The 27575-nt window shown below is 39.3% G+C and overlaps 1 protein-coding gene and 1 pseudogene across 3 annotated transcripts in view; both read right to left on the reverse strand.

Annotated features, from left to right (window-relative positions):
- Positions 1–14294: 14294 nt before the first annotated feature.
- LOC112667959 (ferritin light chain-like) lies at positions 14295–15863 on the reverse strand (annotated as a pseudogene).
- Positions 15864–21211: 5348 nt separating this feature from the next.
- TMEM41B (transmembrane protein 41B) overlaps positions 21212–27575 on the reverse strand; it is a 34724-nt gene continuing 28360 nt past the window's right edge. For all 3 annotated transcript variants that reach the window (XM_025459442.3, XM_025459440.3, XM_025459441.3), the window contains 4 exons: positions 26257–26350; positions 25567–25671; positions 24654–24792; positions 21212–23095 (listed from right to left, as the gene is read on the reverse strand). In XM_025459442.3, coding sequence (XP_025315227.1) covers positions 22926–23095; positions 24654–24792; positions 25567–25671; positions 26257–26350 — 508 coding nt within the window. In that variant the 3' untranslated portion in view covers positions 21212–22925. The remainder of the gene's footprint in view (positions 23096–24653; positions 24793–25566; positions 25672–26256; positions 26351–27575) is intronic.

Below are 27575 nucleotides of genomic sequence, written 5' to 3' on the forward strand. Positions count from 1 at the left end.
TCATTCTTACCTTTCAGAAGATTGCTTTAAAGATTGTTAAATTAATTTTTTAAATCAATGAAAAAAAGACTTTCAAATATCTGGGACATAGTACACTCTTAATAAGTGGCATTCTGGGGCACCCATTTCACAATGAAGGACTTGAGAAAAAACAAATGGACATCTGAGGGAAGATCATTCCAGGGAAGAACATGAGGCTGAAATGTGCCTAGAGTAGAGTGTTCAAGGAGTTATAAAAAGTCTGGGGTGGCTAGAAAGGGTTGGGGTGGGAAGAGTGGTAGAAGATTGTAGAAGGTGTGGTGGAATTGGCTAGTAGTTCACCAAAAAATCATGAAACCTTTACACAGTGTGTAGAGTTGTCCCTAGGAAGCAGCTGTCTAGTCATGGCAACATTTCCCAGTCCCACTTGCATCTAGATGTGGCTGTGTGACTAGTTCTCACCAGTGGAATGTTTTAGGAATTTGTGTGTCACTGCTAATCAGGGTATTTAAGAAGCAAATGAGGCTTCTCTCTTTTATGCCTCCCACCAGCTAGAAGTAGAGATTCTAAGATTCTGAGATTCTAGATTCTAAGTAGAGATTCTAAGATTCTAAGGAATGGTAAAAGAGAAGACAGAGCCTGGATCTCTGAATCAAGCACATAGAGGAAAGGTTCCAGCTGACCAAGAGCACCCACACTGGACTGTTTTGTGAACAAGAAATAAACTTCAGGGGCACCTGGGTGGCTCAGTTAAGCATCTGCCTTTGGCTCAGGCCATGATCCCAGGGTCCTGGGTCCTGATCCCAGGCTGCCCTCAACAAGCAATTTTTTTTTTTAATTAAAAAAAAAAAAAAAACTAAGTAATTTTAAAATACCAGTTTGAAGGGACACCAGATTATTTGCCCTTTTATTACTCCCATGAGTGTTGCCTCTGCCCTGGAGGAAATAGGAAGAGCAGGGATAGCTATACCTTGCAAGTCTGTACCCAAAAAAAGCAACACCAAAGAGGTGAGGGGCAGCTGGGTGGCTCAGGGGTTTAGTGCCACCTTCAGCCCAGGATGTGATCCTGGAGACCCGGGATCGAGTCCCATATTGGGCTCCCTGCATGGAGTGGAGCCTGCTTCTCCCTCTGCCTGTGTCTCTGCCTCTCTGTCTCTGATGAATAAATAAATAAAACCTTTAAATAAAAAGTTTAATTTTTTTTTAATTTTAAATAAAAATTAAAAAAAAAAGTAAAGAGGAGGGAGGATATGATCACAACAGATCAGCCCAAAAACAGAGTCAAACCCTGCCTTGAAAGATGGAATGAAATTGTTGGTGTATCTTGGATCAAAACTAACTGGAAAAGTATATATATATATGTGTGTGTGCATTGTAGTATATAACAGCAAGACCAAACAGAAAAACTAAGTGGTAACAATCCAAATATCCAGCTATAGGGGACAAGTCAAATAAACTACAGTCTGTGCAAAACTTGAAATATTATGCATTTGTAAAACAAAACAAGCAAGAGAAAGAAGAAAAAACAAAAAGAAGACTCATTGTGAACTGACATGAAAAATATCCAAGATATATTGTTAATGGAAAAAGCAACGTATGAAACAGTGTGTGTTAATAGCTAAAACGTGGAAGCATGGGGATCCCTGGGTGGCTCAGCAGTTTAGCGCCTGCCTTTGGCCTGGGGCGCTATCCTGGAGTTCAGGGTTCGAGTCCCACGTCGGGCTCCCGGCATGGAGCCTGCTTCTCCCTCCTCCTGTGTCTCTGCCTCCCCCCCGCCATGTCTATCATAAATAAATAAATAAATAAATAAATAAATAAATAAATAAATAAATAAATCTTTTTTAAAAAAATAAATAAAACGTGGAAGCAACCCAAGTGTCCATCCATGAATGACTGAATAAGCAAAATGCAGTGTATACCCATACACACACACACACACACACACACACGCAGTCAAATATTATTCAGCCTTTAAAAGGAAGGAAAATCAGACATATGCTACAATATGGATGAACCTTGAAGACATTTAATTACATTTAATTTAGGACAAATAATTACACTAAATGAAATAAGCCAGTCACAGAAAGACAAATACAATATGATTCTACTTACATGAGTTACCTAGACTAGTCAAAATCCTAGAGACTAAAAGTAGAATGGTGGTTTCCAGGGGTTGGTGAGAGAAGAATGAGGCCTCATTATTTAGTGGGATATAGAGTATACAATTTGCAAGATAAAAAGAGTTCTAGAGATGGATGGTTTGTTCAGCATTATGGATGTACTTACTACCACTGAACTGTATGCTTAAGCATGATTAATATGGTAAATTTTATGTTATGCATGTTTATTTTACCACAAATTTTTAAATTGAGAAAAAATCCACAGAAAAATAATGGAATTTCAAGGTAACTCATCATTCTTTAGTTGTTCTGAACTTTCTGGACACTAGCTTTTTCCTTTATTTCTTCTTCTACTTCTTCTTTTTCCTTTAATTAGAGAGAAAGAGGGAAGAGCGGAAGAAAAGGAAGAGAAAGAATCTTAAGCAGGTTCCAAGCCCAGCACAGAGCCCCACTCAGTTCAGAGCCTCTGGCTCAGCACATTGCAAGGCTTGATCTCACAACCCTGAGATCATGACCTGAGCCAAAAATCAAGAGTCAGACACTTAACAAACTGAGCCACTTAGGTGCCTCTGCACACTAGCTTTTAAAAACCTAAGGGTAGGGGATCCCTGGGTGGCTCAGCGGTTTAGTGCCTGCCTTTGGCCCAGGGTGCGATCCTGGAGACCTGGGATCGAGTCCCATGTCGTAGCTCCCTGCATGGAGCCTGCTTCTCCCTCTGCCTGTGTCTCTACCTCTCTCTCTCTCTCTCTCTCTCTCTCTCTCTCTGTCTCTCGTGAATAAATAAATAAAATCTTAAAAAAAAATGAAAGGGTAGATCTGAGCTAAGGATACAAATCAGAAGCAATTTTAAATAAGATTTTATTTATTTATCTGACAGAGAGAGAGCATAAGCAGGGAGAGTGGCAGAGAGAGAGAGAGCGAGGGAGAAGTAGGCTCTCTGCAGAGCAGGGAACCCAGTATGGGACTCCATCCCAGGACCCCAGGATCAGGACCTGAGCTAAAGGCAGACACTGAACAAACTGAGCCACCCAGGTGCCCAGAAGCAATTTTTTTTAATGTAGAAAAAATAAACTCACGTATTGAAAGACAGCTTTTTCTTTTTTCACAGCTGAGAAATATATGTTTATTCTGATACTTCTGATCAGTTGTACAACTAATCTAGGACAAATTGCCAAATATATTTTACCTTATTTCTTCAGGACTGGGGTTTTTTGATGGCTTCAAATTTGAAGTTAGGGTACATATTCACAACTGCCTTTTTTTTTTTTTAAGATTTTATTTATTTATTTATTTATTTATTTATTTATTTATTTAAGACACAGAAAGAGAGACGCAGAGATATAGGCAGAGGGAGAAGCAGGCTCCCTGCAGGGAGTCCAATGTGGGACTCGATCCCAGAACTCCAGGTTCACGCTCTGCCACCCAGGCGTCCCTCACATCTGCTTTACCGTACATTTGCTTAAGCTTAGAAACCTCCCTCTCCGCTCTTGCTGGTACTCTGGGTCAGTATCAACAGGTCCTCCAGATGCCTGTCCCTAAGTTCTGTATTCTCTAATCTTGTCCATGAAGAGTTTCTGTACAGGATCAAGTTCCTTATTAAATGCCACTGCTGGCAGCCCGGGTGGCCCAGCGGTTTAGCGCCGCCTTCAGCCCAGGGCGTGATCCTGGGGACCGGGATCGAGTCCCACATCAGGCTCCATGCATGGAGCCTGATTCTCCCTCTCTCTCTCTCTCTCTCTCTCTCTCATATGAATAAATAAAAATCTTAAAAATAAATAAATAAAAATTAAAAAAAATAAATGCCACTGCTGTAATACCAATGGTCCTCCTCAAATGGGCTGAGACTTGCAGACCTGATGACAGAGGAGAACCTGAAAAGCCTCTGAAGAACCATGGTGATTCTGTTATGGACAGGAAATATCTTGGATGCAGTAGGCAACTGGCTGCCTCTAGGTAGATAAAAGACAGCTCTTAATGGAACTGAGAACTCGATAAATCACTGAAAATTACCTTACAGAAATATATGTCAACATAGCATTCTTAGTTAATATGAAATGAACCAATTTCTCGATTTATAAATTTATAAATTTTACCATTGGGACTTTTAGAACAATAAATATTGGGGGATGCCTGGGTGGCTCAGTGGTTGAGCATCTGCCTTTGGTTCAGGGTATGATCCTGGAGTTCCAGAATTGAGTCCCACATCCGGCTCCTGCAAGGAGTCTGCTTCTCCCTCTGCCTATGTCTCTGCCTTCTCTCTGTGTCTCTCATGAATAAATAAATAAAATCTTTAAAAAATATATTGATGTTATAACATATTCCTCAGAGACCCTTATATGGATCTCTGAGATCAGATTCCCTGGGTTCAAATCTCAACTTTACCATTTACAGAATCTGTAATTTTGGGTAAATTACTTCACTTCTCTATGCCTCCATTACCTCATCAGTAAGAGAGAGATAATATTACCTGTCTCACTACGTTTGCTGTATGAGTTAAATGAGATGATAACATATAAGAAAAACAAGGGTATGCAATATGCTATTATTTATGTAAAAAAAAGAGAGAGAAAATAAAAGAACTATGTATTTTCTTGTATACACATATACTATTTTTGGGAAAATAGGACATTGTTAAAATTGATTGCTTCTAGGGAAGGAAACTGAATGGCTAGGATAAGAAATAGAAGGGAAACGTTTCACTGTATATTCTTTTGTATTTTTTGAGTTTTGAACCATAATGACATATTATCTCTTCAAAAATAAATAATATTCAGACTTTTTAAATGTCATCTTCTTTCTCCAGTCTCCCCTACTCACACAAGATTAATCTGCCAGCCATCCAGCTCTGGTCATGCTAAACCCTTAGTAGGATACCAACTCTGGGACTGCCAAGATTCTCTATGATCCGGGCTCAACCTATCTATCCTATTATTCTTCCTTTCACACCATCTATATCTCCGGTCAAGCCTTACTGCTTACTGTCTTCTAAGCAGCCACCCTCTTGGGACCAAAGTGTCCATTACCCATCCCCACCTCAGAATTTGGAAAGCCCAAAGTGAATCACATATGTATGGCTCTTGCTCGGCACCTCCTTTCCCACCTCGTTTTCTCTGATTTGCGTCAGTAAACATATACAAAACCTCTTCCCTGACCCTACCTGAGCCTGATAACAGCTCTAGCAGTTCAGGCTGTAGAATGAGGGCTTGCCGCCCCAACTAAGTCTTGTAATTCCAAACGGAAGAGCTATGTAGGTCAAAAACTCCCTGGGCCAATAGCCTTTGTCTACTAAAAAACTCAGAAAGCAGGAGCATCCCCGCCTTCCCCTTCCAAGCTGGGTCTGCCCTATGCCCAAAGGGAAAAGCAAATGGTGGGACACTGTGTTGGGCAGATAAGGACCCTCACTTGGCCTGACATACTATATAGACAAGGAGGCTGGGACAACCCTCCCCCTAAACTCATCTGTATATTCTTACTTGGCTTCATATAGGGCCTCTGAAGTGAGGATAGGGCCAAGGCTGGATTTCAAGCTAATACCAGATTAATTTTCCTCCTTCACCTGTTGACCCCATTCAGGACTGAGCTCATGCCTCATCTCTTCTAAGGGTCCTCCACCGAGAACTCCTACAGCTCTCTTCATCTCATCACACAGGGCTTTGATGTCTACTACTCATTTTCCTTCCCCCAAAGCAATCAATGTTAGCAATGCCTTGCATATCCTTCCAGAAATAGTCTACGCCTATACTAGCAGAGGCACTTCCTCCAGCAAGACCGGAATCAACTTTACTCCACCCAGGCAAAACCTGCCCCCTTCCAGCTCACAGCACAGCATTCAAGAAAGATCAGCTGATGAACCCACAGGTGCTTAAAACCCTTATTCTCCAGTGCTCAGTGAAGAGTTCACCATGTGCAAAATAAAATAAAATGAATCTTCCTGATGATACAGAGAAATGGATGGTTTATAGCATGGGCTTAAATCTGGAAACACAAATTCAGCTAGATATAGACTGATACAACCACAGCTCTCTCTAGCAGCCAGGTCTTTTTGCACAGTGATCCATCTCTACAGAAGTCACACAGCCTTCACTTTCCCATGCCCTATTCTCCCACCAGCCCCCAATACGTCATTCATAACAAGCATCAGGTCCTCATGGCTCTCCATGACACAAGCTCCCTGAATTGACTGAAAATTAGACATCACATCAGCTACCATAACCCACAGTAACAAAGAAGCTTCAAAGAAGAGTCAGCAACAAGCAGCATCTGATGCCCCATGGCATTGGGAAATATGAAGTTGAGCAACAAGAGAAGCAAATTGCAGATAACGTCGACAAGTGATGCAATTTTCCCAGAAGTAGTTCATGAGCACATGCATTTGCATATCTATGTATATATCTGTTTGAGTTTATATGTGAGTAAGGATTTGTGTGTAGGGTTGATCATGTGTGTGTGTGTGTGTGTATATATATATATGCATTTATGTATATTAGATGTATATTTGTTCATCTGCATGTGTAAATAATTGTGTGTTGTGTGCACGTGTGTTGTGTGTACTGGAGGAGGCTGAGACAGGGCAGAGTGGCAAGACCAGATAAGCAGAGGGGTACCTTTGCCTCTTGACAAACTCAAGAATGACTCACTGGTGGTCCACTCTTTCCCTCTATCCTTCTTGGTTGAGGAATCTTTTGAGAGTCTGGGCGGATGGCCTTATATGAGCTGCTGCCAACCCTCTCCCTTAGACTGTGAACATAGTGGCCTCGCTATTCCCATCAACTTGAGAGCCAAGAACTTCCTGGGAAAGGCCAGATGGTCTAGTGAGGGAAGTGAAAGGGCCTTGGACAAGATCCCAAAAGGAAGATATATTTATCTTCGTCCGTGGCCGAACGCTCAAAAATTTCTTTGGGGTGATGGAATTATAATGTATTTTGAGGGATGCCTGGGTGGCTCAGTGGTTGAGCATCTGCCTTTGGCTTAGGTCAAGATCCCAGGGTCCCCCTGGATTGAATTCCGCATCGGGCTCACTGCAGAGAGCTGCTTCTCCCTCTGCCTAGGTCTCTGCCTCTCTCTGTGTCTCTCATAAATAAATAAATAAATAAATAAATAAATAAATAAATAAATAAAAATAATAATATATTTTGATTGTGGCGGTGATTAAATAATTGTTTGTATTTGTCATATCTCACAGAACCATATACTAAAAAGAGTGAATTTTAAGGTAAATGATATCTTAATAAAAAATGAGAAAACATCTATAAAATTGATAATTGAATATTTTATCATTTTTTTCCAGTGGACTGTAAACAAAAACATACAGAGTCATTCTATCAATTTTCCAAGTTATATCAATCTGCCTTTAATGTGACAGACAGAAAAATCATACCAGAATTACATAGAGAAAACTAATGATATTTAATTATTGAGATGATTAAATTTATAATAATGATATTGACAGAATTCAAACAGCACATCAAGAATTAACTATAATCAAAATAAACTGAATTTCTAAAGTTCAGAGCATTATGTCCTAGAACATATTTTTGGAGAACAATTTGTCTATTTATGCATAAGGAGATGCTCCACTTTTAAGAGTACAGTTTAATGTATTCTGTGGACAAAGAAGAGATGTAACAGGGTCACTAGTAAGTGTGGCGCTTACAAACGAATTATTAGCCATTGTTATTAAATGCAATGCATTGGCAATATCCAATAATCTTTTAGTAAATGTTAATAAAATGGTTTGGGCTCTTTCTGGGTCTGACTAAAGGTTCACAAAATTTCAGGAAAAAAAAGAGAAGAAGGATGAAGAAAGAAGCAGATGTTCATCCATGGGGATTGAGAAGCCACCTGGCTTGGGAGTCAGGGAACCCAAGGTAGAATCAGAATTGCAGGTAAACTCTGCAATTTACTCAGATGATGTGACCTCAGAAAGACCCCTTGCTCTCTCAAGTCTTTGGCTTACCCGTTTCTGTGAAGAAGGGCCCAGCCATGAGTAGGGTTTCCAATACCTGCATCTTTCAGAGTCCTTTTATTGTTTTCCCACCCCAGGGACCCTCTAATTAGAAAGATGTCTCTGAAACAAATTACATTTGTAGTCAGTTTTCCCATTTTTTACAAATAAACGTTACATTCATCTGATGTTAAGATTTTTTTTTAAGATTTATTTATTTTTGAGAGAGAGAGAGAGAGAGCAAGTGAGGGTAGGAGTAGAGGGAGAGAATCTTCAAGCAGAATCCCTGCTGAGTGGGAGCTGGTTGCTAGGCTCAGTCCCACCACCCATGAGATCATGACCTGAGAGCCAAAACCAAGAGCTGGACCCTCTGGACCCTCGACTGACTGGGCCACCCAGGTCCCCCTGATGTTAAGATTTTTTTTTTTTTAATTTTTTATTGGGACACCTGGGTGGCTCAGCAGTTGGCATCTGCCTTCGGCTCAGAGTGTGATCCCAGGATCCGGGATCAAGTCCCACATTAGGTTCCCTGCGAGGAGCTTGCTTCTCCCTCTCCCTATGTCTCTGCCTCTCTCTCTCTCTCTCTGTCTCTCATGAATAAATAAATAAATCTTTTAAAAAAAGAATTTTTATTTATTCATTTGAGAGACTGCAAGCAAGGGCAGGAGCAAGGGGAGAGGGTCAGAAGGAGAGGGAGAAGACTCCTCACTGAGCAGGGTGCCTGACTTGGGGCTTGATCCCAGGACCCCAGGATCAGGACTCGAGCTGAAGACAGATGCCCAACTGACTCAGCCACCCAGGCGCCCCAAGATATATATATATATAAAATAAGATTTTATTTATCCATAGAGATGCAGAGAGAGAGAGAGAGAGGCAGAGACACAGGCAGAGGGAGAAGCAGGCTCCATGCAGGGAGCCCGATGCGGGACTCGATCCGGATCCCGGGTCTCCAGGATCACGCCCTGGGCTACAGGCGGCGCTAGACCGCTGCGCCACCGGGGCTGCCCTTGTATATATATTTTTTATTGGAGTTCGATATGCCAACATATAGCAAAACACCCAATGCTCAACCAAGATTTTTTTTTAAGATTTTATTTATTTATTCATGGGAGACACACACACACAGAGAGAGAGAGAGAGAGAGAGAGAGAGGAACAGACACAGGCAGAGGGAGACTCAGGCTCCATGTAGGGAGCCTGATGTGGGACTCAATTCTGGGTCTCCAGGATCATGCACCTGGGCTGAAGGCAAAGCTAAACCACTGAGCCACCCAGGCTGCCCTCAACCAAGATGTTTTAATTTGCACAAAATATGTGGATCACAAAGAGCTAATGGAATTCCAGCCAAAAACAAGCGAACGGAAGGGGTGGATTTTGTATTTTATTTTTGCCTTTAGATGCTTCCTCTAGATAAAAATACTGTTTCCATCCACTAGGCTTTGTCAGATGTTGGAAGTGGCCAAAAATCCCCACCATGACAATCTTCATAGGCTGCCAAGAGGCAAGGCAATGCAAAAAGAGGAACAACCAGTTTCGATTCTCTCTCTCTCTCTCTCTTTTTTTTTTTTTTTTTTTTTTTTGCCTCCCTCCCCATCCTCCGGTTTGAACTCCTCTGAGGCTAGGATTCAGAGGTATGCCTGGGCCACCTGTAGGCCTGCCACTGCAACCCCTGCCACCTGCCCACCAAGTTTGTCAAGCTTAGGTTGTAAGCTCTCAGCATGTGTGCCTCTGGTCCCCAGGGGCCCAGGAAGGGCTGCCACTCATGTTTTTACAGATTGAGGAGTACTGCCCAAGAGACACCATTCATTGTAGTCTCCATTAATTTATAAAGTTATTATGACAGTTTTCCAACAGATGGCAGTAAAGTATCTTAAGAAAGGGGCATCTTTTTCTAGTTCACTCAAAATTACAGTATGAGCTAACAACAGGGCTGCATTTTATCTACATTGACCAAAGTGATGCCAGTAAACAGCAAGACACAGGAAGTATTACTGGGTCTCCCAGAATTAAAGAGTAAATGACATTCAACACCCATTCCTACCTCCTCCTGTTATGGCCAGGGCCAGCTTCCTGGTATTTCACCTATGCATAGGGCTCTGTATTGAGAAGGGCCATGGATTTAGTTTTATGCTCCAGCGTTGCTGTTTTTAAAATTCCTCATAATTTTATCTCAGAACTTGTATTTTGTAAGTGAAGGCATATGGGACAAAGGAGCGTGCACAGGAGCAGATGCTGTATGAGCAATATGACTTCAGTAATTCCTCACTGCCTCATTCCCATACAGCATTTGCAATACTCCATGAGCAGGCAATTCTGGTGAGCCCATGATACCTGGGAGTTCAGTGAAATTAGCATGTTATGTCTACAACTGCATAAGCCAGGGTGCTGACTCTCCCAACAGGACATGCTTTCCATTTAAACCAAGCTTGCAAAAATAAAAAATAAATAAAATAAAAAAATAAACCAAGCTTGCAGGGAATCCCTGGGTGGCTTAGTGGTTTAGCGCCTGCCTTCAGCCTGGGGCGTTAGCCTGGAGTCCGGGAATCGAGTCCCACATCGGGCTCCCTGCATGGAGCCTGCTTCTCCCTCTGCCTGTGTCTCTGCCTCTCTCTCTCTCCTCTGTGTCTTTCATGAATAAATAAATGAAATCTTAAAATAAATAAATAAATAAATAAATAAATAAATAAATAAACCAGAGCTTGCTTCTATCACAGAAAGAAGGCAATGGCATTCTAAGAAACACAATCTTATCACATTCTTATGTATGTGACTTCCTCATAGCAATCACTTGCTAAAAATGATGACATTGAAGGAAAGGAGAAAATAGGCAACCCATAGTCCCTTCTCCTTTCAGTCCTTCCTTAATCATCAATAAATAGCAGGCAGAGACTGCTGCTAGAATGTGCACACATCAAGAAGTGAAATAAAAACAGTTGAGTTCACCCAAAGGACAAATAATCCAATCAATAAATGGGCAGAAGACATGAACAGACATTTCTCTAAAGAAGACATACAAATGGCCAACAGACATATAAAAAATATTCAGCATCACTCAGCATCAGGGAAATACATACCAAACCACAATGAGATACCATCTCACACCAGTCAGAATGAATAAAATTAACAAAACAGGAAATGACAGATATTGGTGAGGATGCAAAGAAAGGGGAACCCTCTTACTCTGTTGATGGGAATGCAAGCTGGTGAAGCCACTCTGAAAAACAGTATGGAGTTTCCTCAAAAAGTTGGAAATAGAGCTACCCTACAACCCAGCAATTGCGCTACTGGGTATCTACCCCAAAGATACAAATGTAGTGATCCAAAGGGGCTCCTGCAGCCCAATGATTATTAATTTTTTATTTTTTAAAGATTTTATTTATTTAATCATGAGAGGGGCAGAGAAAGAAAGGCAGAGACAGAGGCAGAGGGAGAAGCAAGCTCCATGCAGGGAGCCTGATGTGGGACTCAATCCTGGGACCCCAGGATCATGCCCTGAGTCAAAGGCAAACACTCAACTGTTGAGCCACTCAAGTGTCCCCACCCCAATGTTTATAGCAGCAATGTCCACAATAGCTAAACTATGGAAAAAGCCCAGATGTCCACTGACAGATGAATGCATAAAGAAGATGTGGTATACATATGTAAATATATACATGTGTGTATATATATATATATATGTATACATATATACATGTATGCGGGGAACACATGTATATAAATATATATACATATATGTGTATATATATATATATATATATATATATAATAGACTACTATTCAGCCGTTAAAAAAATGAAATCTCACCATTTGCAACGACATGGATAGAACTAGAGGATATTATGTTAAGTGAATTATATCAATCAGAGAAAGAATTAGCATATGATCTCATTCATAAATAGAATTTAAGAGACAAAACAGAGTTTCTTAAAGGAAGGGAGGGAAAAATAAAACAAGACAAAATCAGAGAGGGAGACAAACCATAAGAGATTCTTAATCATAGGAAACAGGCTAAGGGTTGCTGGAGAGGAGGAGGGTGAGGGGGCAGGGCAACTGCGTGATGAACGTTAAAGAGGACATGTGATGTAATGAGCACTGGGTGTTATATAAGACGGATGAATCACTGACCTCTACCTCTGCAACCAATAATACATTGTATGTTAATTAACTGAATTTAAATAAAATTTAAAGCTGTATTTAATTTATCTTTTTTTTTTAAAGATTTTATTTATTTATTCATAGAGACACAGGCAGAGGGAGAAGCAGGCTCCATGCAGAGAGCCTGACGTGGGACTCGATCCATGGTCTCCAGGATCACGTCCTGGGCTGCAGGCGGCGCTAAACCGCTGCGCCAACGGGACTGCCCCTAAATCTGTAGTTAATTTAATCAAAAGTCACTTTCTGCAGCATTTCTACCATTCATGTAAGAAATGAATATATATGCACATATGAGCTTCACAGTAGAACCGTATCATTTCAGATTGCACACGCAGTTAAATACTCTTATATTTGCCTTAAAACTGGCATAGCATGGGATGCCTGGGTGGCTCAGCAGTTAAGTGCCTGCCTTCAGTCCAGGATGTGATCCTGGAGACCTGGGAGCAAGTCCCACATTGGGCTCCCTGCATGGAGCCTGCTTCTCCCTCTGCCTCTCTCTCTCTCTGTCTCTCCTGAATGAATAAACAAAATCTTTAAAACAACAAAAACTGGCACAGCACAACATAAAGACAAACATAAATTTAAAGCTAATAAATTACCATTTTAATTTTTTATTTACTTAGAACAACATTAAATAGAAAATAAAAACACCGTAATAAGTCAAGAAGGAGACCCTGGAAGAAAGGAAAAATCTTTTTATTTTGCTACCTTTAATGGCACCTTTTTTCCCCTGCCTTTTGAATACAGGGCTCTGCATTTTCATTTCACACTGAGCCCTGCAGATTACAGAGTTGGCTCTGATTATTCTTTTCTGTATTGCAGAGTCTGGAAAGCTACAAACTCTAAACACTAGAATACTGCATACAAAATAGTTTCCACAAATTAGAAGCCCTGCAAGAAATTTGAATGGAAAAGAGAAACAGATGCTATTTTCCTGCTACTTTTGGCAGGGTTCCATGGGGAGGGAGGATTCTAGAGATGCCAGTGGTCTATCTCCAGCCTTGTGCATGGTGTGACAGAGTTTCAGTGGCAAAACTAGCAGGCTTTCTCTTCCGGGATCTAAGAAGCAGCAATGGTTATGTGGTAGCTTAGGCCCTGTACTCCTAAATTCTGAATCAGAGCTATGGTGGTGGGGTCTTGAACAGGAGTCATGTTTTCTACAAGTCATTCTTGGATCTTCAGTCTACAACCTGCTCCTCCAAACTTTCCAATAATTTTGCAAAACCTACAATTCCATATATATATATTTTTTAAGATTTTATTTTCTTTTTTAAAGATTTTATTTATCCACGAGAGACACAGAGAGATGCAGAGAAAGAGGCAGAGACACAAGCAGAGGGAGAAGCAGGCCCCATGCAGGGAGCCCGACATGGGACTCAATCCCAGGTCTCCAGGATCACCACCTGGGCCGAAGGCAGGTGCTAAATCGCTGAGCCACCCAGGCTGCCCAGATTTTATTTATTTATCCATGAGAGGCACAGAGAGAGAGAGAGAGAGGCAGAGACACAGCCAGAGGGAGAAGCAGGCTCCATACAGGGAGCCCGATGTGGAACTCGATCCTGGGCCTCCAGGATCATGCCCTGAGCGGAAGGCAGGCACCAAACCATGGAACCACCCAGGGATCACCTACAATTCCCTATATTAAATTATTTTTTCTGTAAAATATCTAGAATACAATTGCTTGAAATCAACTCCCAAACATCACACATTCTAGTGGAATGTCCCACTACTATACCATCATTAGTAATGATGAAACTAAGCTAAAACATCTGGTCAATTTAAAAAATACAATGTGAGACCCCCGGAGGGCTCAGTGGTTGAGCATCTGCTTTCGGCCCAGGGCATGATCCTGGAGACCCAGGATCGAGTCCCACATCAGGCTTCCTGTGTGGAGCCTGCCTCTCCCTCTGCCTATATCTCTGCCTCTCTGTGTGTGTGTCTCATGAATAAGTAAATAAAATATTTTTTAAATAATAAATAAATAAATAAATAAATAAATAATACAATGCACAGCTTGTAAGTATGTATTTATTCATTAAATTCTTTCCTTTTTAAAAGATTTTTTATTTATTTGAGAGAGGAGTAAGAGGGAGAAAAGGAGAGAATCTGAAGCAGACTTTGTATGAACAACAAGTGTGATGCAGGCTCAGTCCTGTGATGCAGGGCTGAGTCCCACAACCGTGAGATCATAACCTGAGCCGAAATCAAGAGTCAGACACTTAACTGACTGAGCCACCAGGCGCCCCTCAACCCTTTCTTAAAACTAACAAACCTGGGGTAGTTAGTTATGATGGTCCCAACTCCCAAACTTCAGGTTCAGAACCTTTTCAACAGTACTTCTCTTTTTTCAAAGTAGGATTTGAAAAGTCCATTCTGCTCTAGACCTTCTTATGAAGCCTCAGATCCAGACTTTGACCATAAATAGAAAAGCTCCAGGCCCAACTTCTACTCCCTGAAGTTGCACAGCCCTGACCACCCACTTGTGCCTCTGGCTGTACCTCATCCACACTTGCACTACTTGCCCTCCAACCTCCTGAGAACTTATAGTTCCTTTACCCCTCCTTCAACCAATACAAGTTGGTTGGAAACTCATCAATCTTCCCTCCCATCAGCAAAGGTCCTGTGTCCAAGGAGCTCCCTAGTTAAGAGAAGCCTGAGAGTAAATAAACCTAATGAGGAGGGTGAGCTTTGCAAAATGAGTCTCACCCAGCCAAGCCTGGGGGCCAGCCTGCAGAGGTTAGTCAGGTGGTAGCCACCTTCTTGATGAATTTTATCTCCTCTTCCAGGAAGTGACTCTTTGGGAAGTCAGCAATGGAGGTCTATGCAGAATCCAGGGCATGCAGATCAAAAAGGGCCTGCAACAGGTTTTTCTCCAGGGCCATGGTGGCTTCCCTGTCTCCAGGGTTCTTCCCCACTCATCTTGGGAGAGCTTCTGCACATCCTGGTTTTGCATCTTCATAAGATGCTGGGAGCCCTTGCCCTTCTCCTGGGCCAAATGATGAAAGTGGCCCCTGCTCTCCAGAGCCACATCCTCAAGTTGGAAGTAGAAGCCCAGAGAGAGGCAGGTATAAGATCCCCCAGATACATGTTGACAAGGTGGTTGATGGCCGTCTTCACCCCAGGGGAATAATTCTGATGAATCTGGGAGCTCATGGTTAATCAGCAATAGGGAACTCAACTCAAAATATGGTGTTGCTGGTCCTGGAAGCAGAGAATAGATGAAAAGATGGTTCCAAAAGTTGCAACTGGAAGATAGGTTGGAGGGTAGTAAGAGGCTGGAAAGAGGGACATGCCCAGGTCTGTTCTGTCCAACACTGTTGAAACAAAAGATAGATCTGCAGATCATCAGGTACCCTGCTCCAAAGATTACCTTTTAAAATGGTAGATCCTATTGACCAGTGTGCCATTTATGTCCAGCAACTTTGCTAAAGCCTCATTTTAGTTGTGCTTTTTTAAAAAGATTTTTATTTATTTATTTGCGAGTGAGAGCGAGAGAGATTACAGAGAGAGAGGGAGAAGCAGAGAAGCCCCAATGTGGGGCTCAATCCCAGGACACTGAGATCATGACCTGAGCTGAAGGCATATCCGACTGAGCCACTCAGGCACCCCATGCCTCATTTTAGTTTTAATTTTTTTCATTTGTTGCTTTTTTTTTAAGTAGATGATTTTTTAAAAAGATTTTTATTTATTTATTCATGAGAGACACAGAGAGAGAGAGAGGCAGACATAGGCAGAGGGAGAAGCAGGCTCCATCCAGGGAGCCCGATGTGGGACTTGATCCTGGAACTCTGGGATCACACTCTGACCCAAAGACAGAAGCTCAACCCCTGAGCCACCCAGGCATCCCTAAGTAGATGATTATTTGAATAAGTTTTTCCTTCCCTTCCTATCTTTATACCTAATAGCTCTTTTTCTTTTCTTATAGCATTTGGCCAAAATATGCAGTACTATGTCAAATTGTGACAATGGTAGCAGGAATCCTTATTTAGTTCCCAATCCTAAAGAAAATGTGTCTAAAGTTTCCCATTAAGAAGAACATTTACAAAAAAGAAGAAGAAGAAGAAGAAGAAGAAGAAGAAGAAGAAGATCATTTAATTTGGTAATATAAAAATGTTCCATTGTGCATATACATCCATTTTTCCTTCTTCAGTGTGCATTGTATGTATTTGCACATTTTCTCTTTTGTCTTGTCAAATGTATATGACTTAGTCTTTGTTTTTTTAATATTTTATTTATTTATTCATGACAAACACGGAGAAACAGGCAGAGACATAGACAGAGGGAGAAGTAGGCTCCCCATGGGGAGCCCGATGAGGGACTCGATCCCAGGACCCCAGAATCACAACCTGAGCCAAAGGCAGACACTCAACTACTGAGCCACCCAGGTGTCCCTGACTTGGTCTTTTCAAAGTACCAACTTCTGTTTTGTTCATTCTTTCTATTGCCTTTTTGTTCATTTCATTAATTTCTACTGTTTTGCATTTTTTTTTTTTTTGTTTTGGGGTTTGATCTGTTCTACTTCCAACATATTTATGTGATTTTTCATTTTGTTTTTTATTTATTTTTAAAAAATTTTTTAAAGATTTTATTTATTTATTCATGAGAGACACCGAGTGAGAGAGAGAGAGAGGCAGAGACACAGGCAGAGGGAGAAGCAGGCTCCATGCAGGGAACCTGACGTGGGACTCAATCCTGGGTCTCCAGGATTATGCCCTGGGCCAAAGGTAGGCACTAAACTGCTGAACCACCCAGACTGCCCCTCGTTTTGTCTTTTAATTGAACTTTTTTACTTTGAGATAATTGTAGATTTTTGTGTAGTTATGAAATAACACAGTAACACAGAGAGATTTCATTTACCTTTTATCCAGTTTCCTCCAAAAGCAGTATCTTGCAAAGCTATGGTAGAAGATCACAACCAGGCTATTGACATTGTCAAGGAACAGAGCACTTTCCATCCCCACAAGGATCCCTTATGTGGCCCTTTAGTCACACCCATTTTGTCCTATCCTCAACCCTTCCTTAGCCCCTGGGCAACCACTAATTTCTATCCTATGTCTATGATTGTCATATGGTGTGTAACATATTGTGATTTGCTTTTTAGATTTTAAGATTTTATTTATTCATTTGAGGGAGAGAGAGCACGAGCCAGGGCAAAGGGACAAGCAGACTCCCTGCTGTGTGTGGAGCCCAACATGGGACTTTGCCCAAGGTGGAGGTTTAACCAACTGAGTCACCCAGATGTGCCTTTTCACCTACTTCTTTATGATTTCTTGTTCTTGCATCATATTAATATCTTTATCATCTTGAATATATTATTTTTATTTATTTAGTTTTATTTATTCATTCATGAGAGAGAGAGAGAGAGAGAGAGAGAGAGCAGAGACACAGGCAGAGGGAGAAGCAGGCTCCATGCAGGGAGCCTGTCATGGGACTCAATCCCGGGTCTCCACGATCAGGCCCTGTGCTGAAGGCGGCGCTAAGCCTCTGAGCCACCCAGGCTGCCCCAAGATGACTGTACTTTATTCATTCCATTGGCAATAGCCTGACTTCAACCTGCTAGGGCCATTCCATTGTTTCTGGGTCCCAACCTCTAGAGGTGCTAATAAATATCCTTTTGCTCAAGCCAGTGTCAGTTCTTATTGCTTGCAATCAGTGTACCTTAATAATAACCACACTTTATGGAGTACCAGGACATGAGTGCAGCCTGCCCCCAAACGCCCAGCTTCATTGTGACAAATGGGTTAGTATTGATCCTAATGCACCCCCACCCTCCCACTCCCAAGCAGCCCTTTGTTTTTTCAGAATTGTCCCATATAATAAGGCCTGCGAGGCTTGTTTTGTTTGTAACCAAGACTTCCCACATTTACAGCTGAAGTAAATTGATGTCCAGGGTAGCATTCAGGGAGCATTTTAACCAAAAGGGAATTTATTTCCATTGCCCAGACTCTTACTCTTTGGGCCTCTGTACTCAGTTCCAGCTACTCTGAGCTGAGACCTCTCTTCCCAACAAGCCTGGTTAGAATTGTTCTCTGAAGATGACCAGTATCTCATCCTTCTCCTTCACCCAAGTTAGATCCCTAAGAAAGATGATTAGAGGGCCTCTCAGGTCTTTCGTGGTCTTAGTTTTTACACTTCACTAAAAATCACTCCTATAGGGTTTGAATCCAGCTAGGAACTGCTGTTCCAAAATACATCACATAGCTCCCTATCACATAACTTGATGCAATTCTCTCAAGCCTTATAGAGATATTTTTTCCTTCCTACTTTTGTGTAGCCAGAAGCTGTATATATAAATTCTGACAATTACCCATGTTACCAAATACATTTTGAGTCACACACACTAATGACATGAACATTTGCACATGTGAGACCACATGTAGTTCTTGATGACAAATTCTAATGTTTTGTATCCATCACTATTCTCCAACATTTCCAAAGCCTTTACTTCTGTAATATTTTGGCATGTTCTAACCAGAAGTTCCAATTTTCCTTTCAATATCTATAGTCATTTTCTGTCTCCAGCTAACAGTCGCCTATAACCTTGGAATTAGTCAGGGTTCTCCAGAGAAATGGAACCGAGATACATGTGCGTGTGCTTGAACGTCTGGAAAGAGACTTGTTAGAAGGTAGTGGTTTGGGACGCCTGGGTGGCTCAGTGGTTAAGCGTCTGCCTTCGGCTCAGGGCATGATCCTGGAGTCCTGGGATCGAGTCCTGCCCGCATCGGGCTCACTGCATGGAGCCTGCTTCTTCCTCTGCCTGTGTCTTTGCCACTATCTCTCTGTCTCTCATAAATAAAATCTTAAAAAAAAAAAAAAAAAAGAAGGTAGTGGTTCATGATTATGGAGGCTGAGAGGGCCCACCATCTGCTGTCTCCTCGCTCAGTGAGGAGTCAGCCTTTCCTTCTCCCTCTTTACCCCTCCCCCCACTCATTCTCTCTCTCTAATAATCTTTTAAAAAAGATTATTAAAAAAAGATTATTCATGAGAGATCAGAGAGAGAGAGGAGAGGCAGAGACACAAGCAGAGGGAGAAGCAGGCTCCATGCAGGGAGCTCGACATGGGACTCAATCCCGGGTCTCCAGAATCAGGCCCTGGGCTGAAGGTGGCACTAAACCGCTGAGCCACCCGGGCTGCCCTCAAATAAATAATCTTAAAAAAAAAGGTTTATTAATCTTTTTTAAAAAAATTTATTCATGAGAGACAGAGAGAGGCAGAGACATAGGCAGAGGGAGAAGCAGGTTCCACGCAGGGAGCCCGATGCAGGACTCGATCCCTGGTCTCCAGGATCAGGCCCTGGGCTGAAGGCGGCGCTAAACCGCTGAGCTACCTGGGCTGCCCCAATCTTTTTTTTTTTTTTAAAGATTTATTTATTTATTTATGAGAGAGAGAGAGAGAGAGAGAGAGAGAGAGAGAAGCAGAACAGCAGAAACACAGGCAGAGGGAGAAGCAGGCTCCATGAAGGGAGCCTGACATGGGACTCAACCCAGGGTCTCCAGGATCACACCCTGGGCTGAAGGCAGGCACTAAATCGCTGAGCCACTGGGGCTGCCCTATTAATCTTTTTTATTAATTTCAGAGAATTCAATCATGTCTGAGCTATAAGGAACCCGGACCTTAGAACTCATTTGTTCCAGAGGAGAAAAATGAGGCCTAGAGCTTCAACAGTATTCTTCCAGTCACTCAGCCTAGAAAGTTTTTCCAAGGTAATTAAGGAAAAAAAGAAAGAAAATGAACTTGTACTAAGATCCACTTTCTAAACATCTAAACTACAAATGGTGAATGATCATTTACACACCCGGAAAGCTTCAGCCCTTTTGATTTATCCTACACATTTTCTAAAAAACCAAAAAGGGGTGCCTGGGTGATTCAGTTGGTTAAGCATCTGCCTTAGGCTCAGGTCATGATCCCAGGGTCCTGGGAACGAGCCTGCATCCAAGCCCTTGTCCCATGTTGTGCTCCCTGGTCAGCGGGGAGTCTGCTTCTCCCTTTCCCTCTGCCCCTACCCCCTGCTCTCTCAAATAAATCAAATCCTAAAAAACAGAACAAAACAAAATCCAAGGAGAATTTTTATAGAGAAATCAGCATATGAACTATAAATTTAAACATTTATCTGTACTTACTACAATTTATTTTTTTAAAGATTTATTTATTTATTATTTATTTATTCATTCATTCATTCATTCATGATAGAGAGAGAGAGAGAGGCAGAGACACAGGAGGAAGGAGAAGCAGGCTCCATGCCGGGAGCCCGATGTAGGACTTGATCCCGGGACTCCAGGATTGCGCCCTGGGCCAAAGGCAGGTGCCAAACCACTGAGCCACCCAGGGATCCCTACTTACTACAATTTAAAAATTGATTTAAGATTCTCAAAAGCCAAGTATAAAAATTAGGTATTTAGAAAATTTCTATTCTTAGAGGTGAAAATGTGCACCAGAATTTTAGAATATAGTTTTATTCAATGAAAGGCTGTTTTGTTTTATTTTAGCATAAATACTTCCATGAAATAAATCCCAAGTACTACATTTAAGTTTTTTCAGTACAATTTATTCTTATTATACTTTAATTTGCATTCATTAAGTATCTTAGAAATATTATACTCAAAGTAATAGAACTCCAGAGAAAGGTCATTAACTAAGAGGTGAATAGTCTCTGTGTGTCAGCTTCCTAGTTAGCCTGCTTGCCTCTCCCTATAAGTACTTGCTCTCCGGTGGGGATTACTGTGTAATTGTCTTCAAGACGCGGCTGAAGCTTGAATCTACATCTGGTTATCAGGCCAAGTCTGTAAATCCATGAATACAGGCCACTGACTGCATTTGGGGTACATTCAATGATGATGAATCTGAAAAAAGACTGATTATTCTCTTAAGAGAAGAAACTATACCCCATCTAAGTGGCAGCTAAGTCTTTATAAGAAACTCAGAAAAAGTAATCAGCAAAGGGAAACAATCAATGATAAGGATTGGGATAATACTCTGAGAATAGAGTAAATACAATATATACACACCGGAGTAAATAGGCTTCTCCTGAGTCCAAGCTCTTACTTTTATTTTTAAAAGTCTGATAAAAATGTACTCAATTACATTTTATACAGTAATATTTAGTGAACCTTATCCAAAAAGACTTATGTTTAAGTTCATTTGTAAAAATAACAAAAACCTTTATCATTCAATCTCTGGTCAATAAGGAAGAAAAACCTTGCTAGAAATGACAATAAATAATTTCACACAAAAGGCCAGGTGACATAAGAATAGTATATTAATATCTTCTTTGTATTTACAATAAATCCATTTGTTAATACTGTGATAGAAAAAATAATTAGTCCACATTATGTAGTAGAAACAGACTTTGAGGATGACCATTCCTCTCACAATAAAAACAGACAAGGATTTCTCCCACAGCTAAAGTATTTTAAACATGACAGTCTTGGGTGAAGGTAAAATTGACAGAGTACTTTACCTAATAAATCAGCTATGTCCTAGAATCAAGAAATCAAAGGTATTACCATTAAGCAAGCAGCAGAAAGCTGTTTAATGTTTCCAGGACCATTTAAATAGAGTAGTTACCATGTGAGAATTTCTTTTTACTTTGAGTTAAAGTAAAAACACTTAAATTGGATAACTGCATTAATCAAAAGCAGTCCCAAACAAAAAAGCCATCAATAAAAATGAAACAAGGCATTCTTCTAAGTATATCATGCATAAAAAGGATAATTACATAATACATACTTTAATGACCAGACCAATAAATAAATGAGGTAAATTTTACAGTTATTGAAACCAAAAAACTATATTTAGCCACTTAAGTGTTGCACTGCCACTGCTTCAGTTTCAAAATATAAAGTAATATAATTAATCTATCATCTAAAAATTGCATACTTGAATGTTTGTTTTTGATCCCCTTTTGAGATAGTAAAGGGAACTGTGTAACAAAATATTATCTGAATATAAATTATCAACACCAATATAATACAATTATCATGTAATCGCCATTTTTATATGCACAGTGGAAATACTGTGAAAGCTAGAAAAAAGATGAAAATATACTGGCCAGAATTTTAAATTTCAGACTAACTCATGATAATCTAGAACAGAGAAAAACAAAAATAAAATTTACAAAATAGATATAGCTTGATATCCTTTCTAAATTCAATAACCCACCAACATGCAGCTTCTAAACAAATCCATTACATCAAAGTTAAAAAAAAAGAAAATGTAAATCTCTTTTTGAGCTTTAGTTTTCAAGTTTATGCTCTTAAGGAAGACTAACATTAGCAAGAACTGCAATACTATTTTTAAAAATCTAGAATCTTTGCTTTTGAATTTTGTATTTGCTTTCCCTATTTTAGTTATTATTAAGGGATAAGAAAAAAAACATTAAATTATCAAGTCAAGAATAAGTATATATAGCCCACTCATGAAATATATTAAATTGAATTAGTTGGGTCAAAAATCTCCTACTATACTGCTACTACTAATTATCTAAAGCTACCCTTGGAGTAGTAATTTAGAAGATGTCTATCATAACTACTGACAGTACTTTTCATAGTATATCAATTTCCATTTTTACTTTCTTTTCTTCCTTGCCACTTACATGCATTATTTTAACTATGTGATAGGAAATTTTATTTTAGAAACTCGTTTCAACTACCGAAGAGGTGATTTTAACACATAAACCTGCCAATCCTGAGATGATGATGATGATAGGAAGACTAAAACCCAGGTGATTTCTCACTCAAATTTCTGCTTTAGTTTCTTTTGGAAGATGGCTGGCAGGATAGAAAGAAAAGCCAAAACCATTAGAACAAATACTGAGTTCCAGGAAACAGCTTCCCCTGCTGTTGTAAGCTGGTACAGTGTTGTTCCTGCTTTAATTGCTACAAAAGAGGGAGGTGCAACACCTAAAACAAAAACATAAACAATCATTTTTTAAAATAAGATTTTGTAATATACTTTATATTCACAAAATTATTCAGAACTCATAACAGCACTGACATTATTCTAACACTTCATTATCTAATACTTTGAATTGATTCAAGTAAATTTGTATTTAAATTTTTTAAAATTACAATTGTCTCTGTGCATAAAATTTCTTATAAGAATAATATACTGGTCTCCATTTTGGAAAAATGTAATCTAGTTTAAAGTCCCTCACATTTATTTCCACATAAAGAAATCAATCTTTCATCACTACTTCTGAAGAATGAATCTGGAAACTCAAGAAAAATTTCCCGAAAATAATTTACATTTACCAATAGCTTTTAAAAAAAAAAAGAATGTGCTTTGATCCAGCAATTTCAACTCTAGGAAATGCTAATGTATATGAGCAAAGATCTAGTGTCAAGGATATTCATTAAACCATTATAAGTAACAAAAATCTGGAAACAATCTAAATGTTCAAAAATAAGACTGAGTAGATTGTTATTCATCCTGGAGACAGAATATACTTTTAAAAAAATGAAGTGGTAAGAGATACTCAGAAAAATACTCAAAATATGAGTAAGAGCAGTTTATAAACAGCATAGGTAGAACAATTACATTTTCTTAAAAACTAGAACTGAAAAATTACTTCAGCCCAAGTTGAAGTTAACTAAAACTCTAGGTTTCCACCTGTAAAATAAGGAGATAGGAACAAAAATTCTTCTGATTCCATGAATGCAATGTTATTTTACAAAATCCAAAATTATCCCTAAGATTTTTAAGTTGGTCAATGAGTTTTTTAAAGTAGCAACAAAAAAATTTATTTTGATTATTCTTTTCAAGTAGACCTATAAATATGAACTTAAACTTTAACACATATTCAATACGAGAAGAATCTGTTCATTTTATTGGTATCTAAACAATTCAAATTAAATTTGAAAGAAATGCATAATACTCTTGCTAAAGAACTATCGGAATTCACAAAATGTATAAATGAATCTTTATGTCCACTAATTAATTTCAAAATTAAGTGCCAATTCCTTGAAAGCAAGAACATTTTATTAATCCTTGCTTCCCTCATACTTTTGGTAATGCTCATAGTAAATACTGATGTCAATAAAAAGAAAAACAAGATCAACTCTCTCCTGAAAATTAAAGTTCAATATTTCAATACATGATTAAAAAATAAGGGAGTAAATTATTCAAAAAGGGCACCTTGATTTTTTTTTTCCAACCAGGAAGAGAAACGAATTAATAAAAATCCTGCTTAAATCTGTATGATCAAAAAAATATCTTTTTTTTGATCAAAAAAATATCTAATAGAAAGTGCTCATCTTTAAAAGAAGCAACACAAAAATAATTAAATCAACACAATCCAACAGATATTTCTGAGTATCTACTTATGTATGCCAGACCCTCTGCCCAAGAGTTATATATATGGTGCTAGCGTGTGTACAAAGAACACGAAATCTAGCCCATCTGGACACTGTTAGGTATGTATACAATGAGTTCTAACACAGAGTGAGTCAGAGGCCTTACCTAGAAAAGTCCCAATAAAAAAAACTTTCAATGGCACGTTTATCACAGGGGATGTAATATTAATAAACCAATTAGGCAGAAATGGTGTTATTCTCAAAAATATGATGTAGTTAATGAGATGTTCTCTATGACGCTCAACCTGTCATAAGAAAGAAACCAGTTAGGATCAAGATAAGGCCAATATTGAAAATAAATTGCTTAATATAAAAATACTTATTTCAAATTCCCATTCCTGGATAGTTCAGAATCTATCCAACAGAAATGATCATGGAGATATTTAGCCAGTTAATTAAATAAAAGCACTGAATATAGTTTATATTTCTAGATCTTGCTTTACAAATAATGATGGTGATTTGTAACAAAATGCTTAATTTCTCATGTACTAGTCTATAAAGCAAAAGGGTAAGGCAGAAGGATTTCTACAATTCCTCTGAGCTTTAACATTTAACAGGCTGTTTCTTTTAATTCTTTATAAAACTAGATTTTCTTAGCAACACTGTATTAGACCTTTCTTTGTAGACCTTTCTCTTGTCTTTGTAGAGATCCTGAATGAAGAGAACAGCCATTTCTACTGATGAAATGCCTTTAAGGAGTTGGTTGATAGTTTTTCAGTGACCCACTACAGTGGGCTACATCAACACAAAACAGGTGTCCAAATATGTGAATGCCTTCACAGACATGTTTTCTGCTCTGATTGAATTTATTAGTAATGAAGAAGTAAAACTACTGTATAGTACAGAAACTTCATATTTGAAATGATTAACATTCATTATTTGCCCACTACTTTAATTTACTTAGGTCAAAAGACCATTTTTATTAAACCCTGAGTCCGGGTTAATTCACATAGGGACTATACACTGAGCTCCCAATTAGCCAAAGAATTACATTAAATAATTTAAAAATACATGTTTACCTGTTGTGACCATTTTACTGCTTTCTCTGTTAGGTATTTGTATACAACTGGCCTCCCAACTAAATAGGAGAGCATATAGCAGAATGAGGCACCAAGTCCAGAACACTAGGAAATAACAAGAAACCATAAGCATTGTATACTTTTCCACCTTAGTCACATGCATATACTACTCACTTCCCACTTAGGGGAAGATATTCTGCATGACATCTTTTGTGCAGAGAGTAAGAACCTATTTGATCTAAATCTTTTTCAGATCAAATTATGACTGAAATGAGACCAGCTAAAACTAACTGGCACTTGTGATTAAACTCAGATAAGGAGAGCACCTAACCTAAGAATAAAATTTAAAGAGTCAATTCTTTTTTCAATTGCTGTGTTTGAAAATACTACACCCAGCCCTGGACTTAAATGCGTGCCCATAACACTCTCAGACTATCTGAATTACAAAACACAGTAGGAAGGAAAGGCTAAAACAAAGTATATAAATGCAATTAAGTCTGCAATGCCCCTGCTCTAGGAAAAAACCCAAACTATAACATCTGCTTATGGGAGGACTTCAAAGATATTACTTTAACATTAATCACCTCTAAAAACTATTAAGTTTATGCTTACATAGACTGGTAGGACTAGATGCCATCCTTCTATCAAAAGCTTTTTCCCTAGTCTCCCAAATTCGTTTTATATACTTACCAAACAAACAAGAAATAAGGCTAGCGGAAAGGGATAAAGAAACCCTGAAAGTATACTGAGAAATATAGAGCCCGGAATAGCAAATGTTTGCAAGCTGTTAACTTCTAAGTTAAGGATTAAAACATAATAAAATGGAAATTCTAAAAGACAAATCAAACATTTCAGAAAAAAAAGTATCAACATAGAAGTTATATTAATAAGATTACATCCATTTCTCAGTATTAATAAAAGTAAAATATCTAAAAGTTTAAAAACCTACAACTCAGTTTAACTCTACACTGACCAGTTGCCAGCATTACCATAAATACAATGCTAGTAAGAATGTGTTACTAAAAGAAAAAACAAGACAAATACCCAACATGTACCAGATGAAGAACTGGGCACTTTGACAAATGAACAAAACAAAAACAAAAAGAAAACAAAAACAAAGAAGATCTTCAGTAATCTTGTAAATATGCGTCTCTAATGTATTGCATTTACTCCTTAATGTGTTCAGGAAATGTGATTTCTGCAGATATTTAGGTACATATAGAATATGATAACTACTGGTTTCTAATTTAACATAAACATTTACCTCAATTCACTCAAAAATGGATAGGGGTTATAAAATAGAGTAAAAATTTTGGGACGCCTGGGTGGCTCAGCAGTTGAGCATCTGCCTTCAGCTCCTGGGATCGAGTCCCACATCGGGCTCCCTGCATGGAGCCTGCTTCTCCCTATCTCTTATGAATAAATAAATAAAATATTATTAAAAAATAGTAAAAAATCTCAGACCTTATGATTTTTTTTTAGATCAAACCTTATGATTTTTAAAAAGATTTTTAAATTTATTTATTCATGAGAGACACAGAGAGAGGCAGAGACATAGGCAAGAGGGAGAAGCAGGTTCCACACAGGAAGCCCGATGCAGGACTCGATCCGGGGACTCTGGGATCACACCCTGAGCCAAAGGCAGATGCTCAACCACTGAGCCACCCAGGTGTCTCTCAAACCTTATTTTTAAAACAGAATTATGCTTACTACTTGCCTCTTGTTCCCCATTTTGGTGTGGAGCCCTGACCCCGTTATAGAACCTCTAACATGATTTACTTACAAGTCAGAGTGAGTGAATTCCCCCTACATCTACCCTTCCTCTAAATTTCTATCTTCACTCATTCTCCCACTCTTTTTTCCCTCTAGTGCTCATTTTATTCATGTTTTCATCTCAGTCTCTTTTCTTCTTCCTGGCTTGTTTTTGTTTTGTCTTCAGCTTCTTGCTCTGCCACAGGCTCCCTTCTGTAGAAAATTGCTCAGATGCCTATGAACTAAAGAAAATTTAG

This window comes from Canis lupus, chromosome 21 (assembly GCF_003254725.2).
Source record: "Canis lupus dingo isolate Sandy chromosome 21, ASM325472v2, whole genome shotgun sequence".
Taxonomy (NCBI): Eukaryota; Metazoa; Chordata; class Mammalia; order Carnivora; family Canidae; genus Canis; species Canis lupus.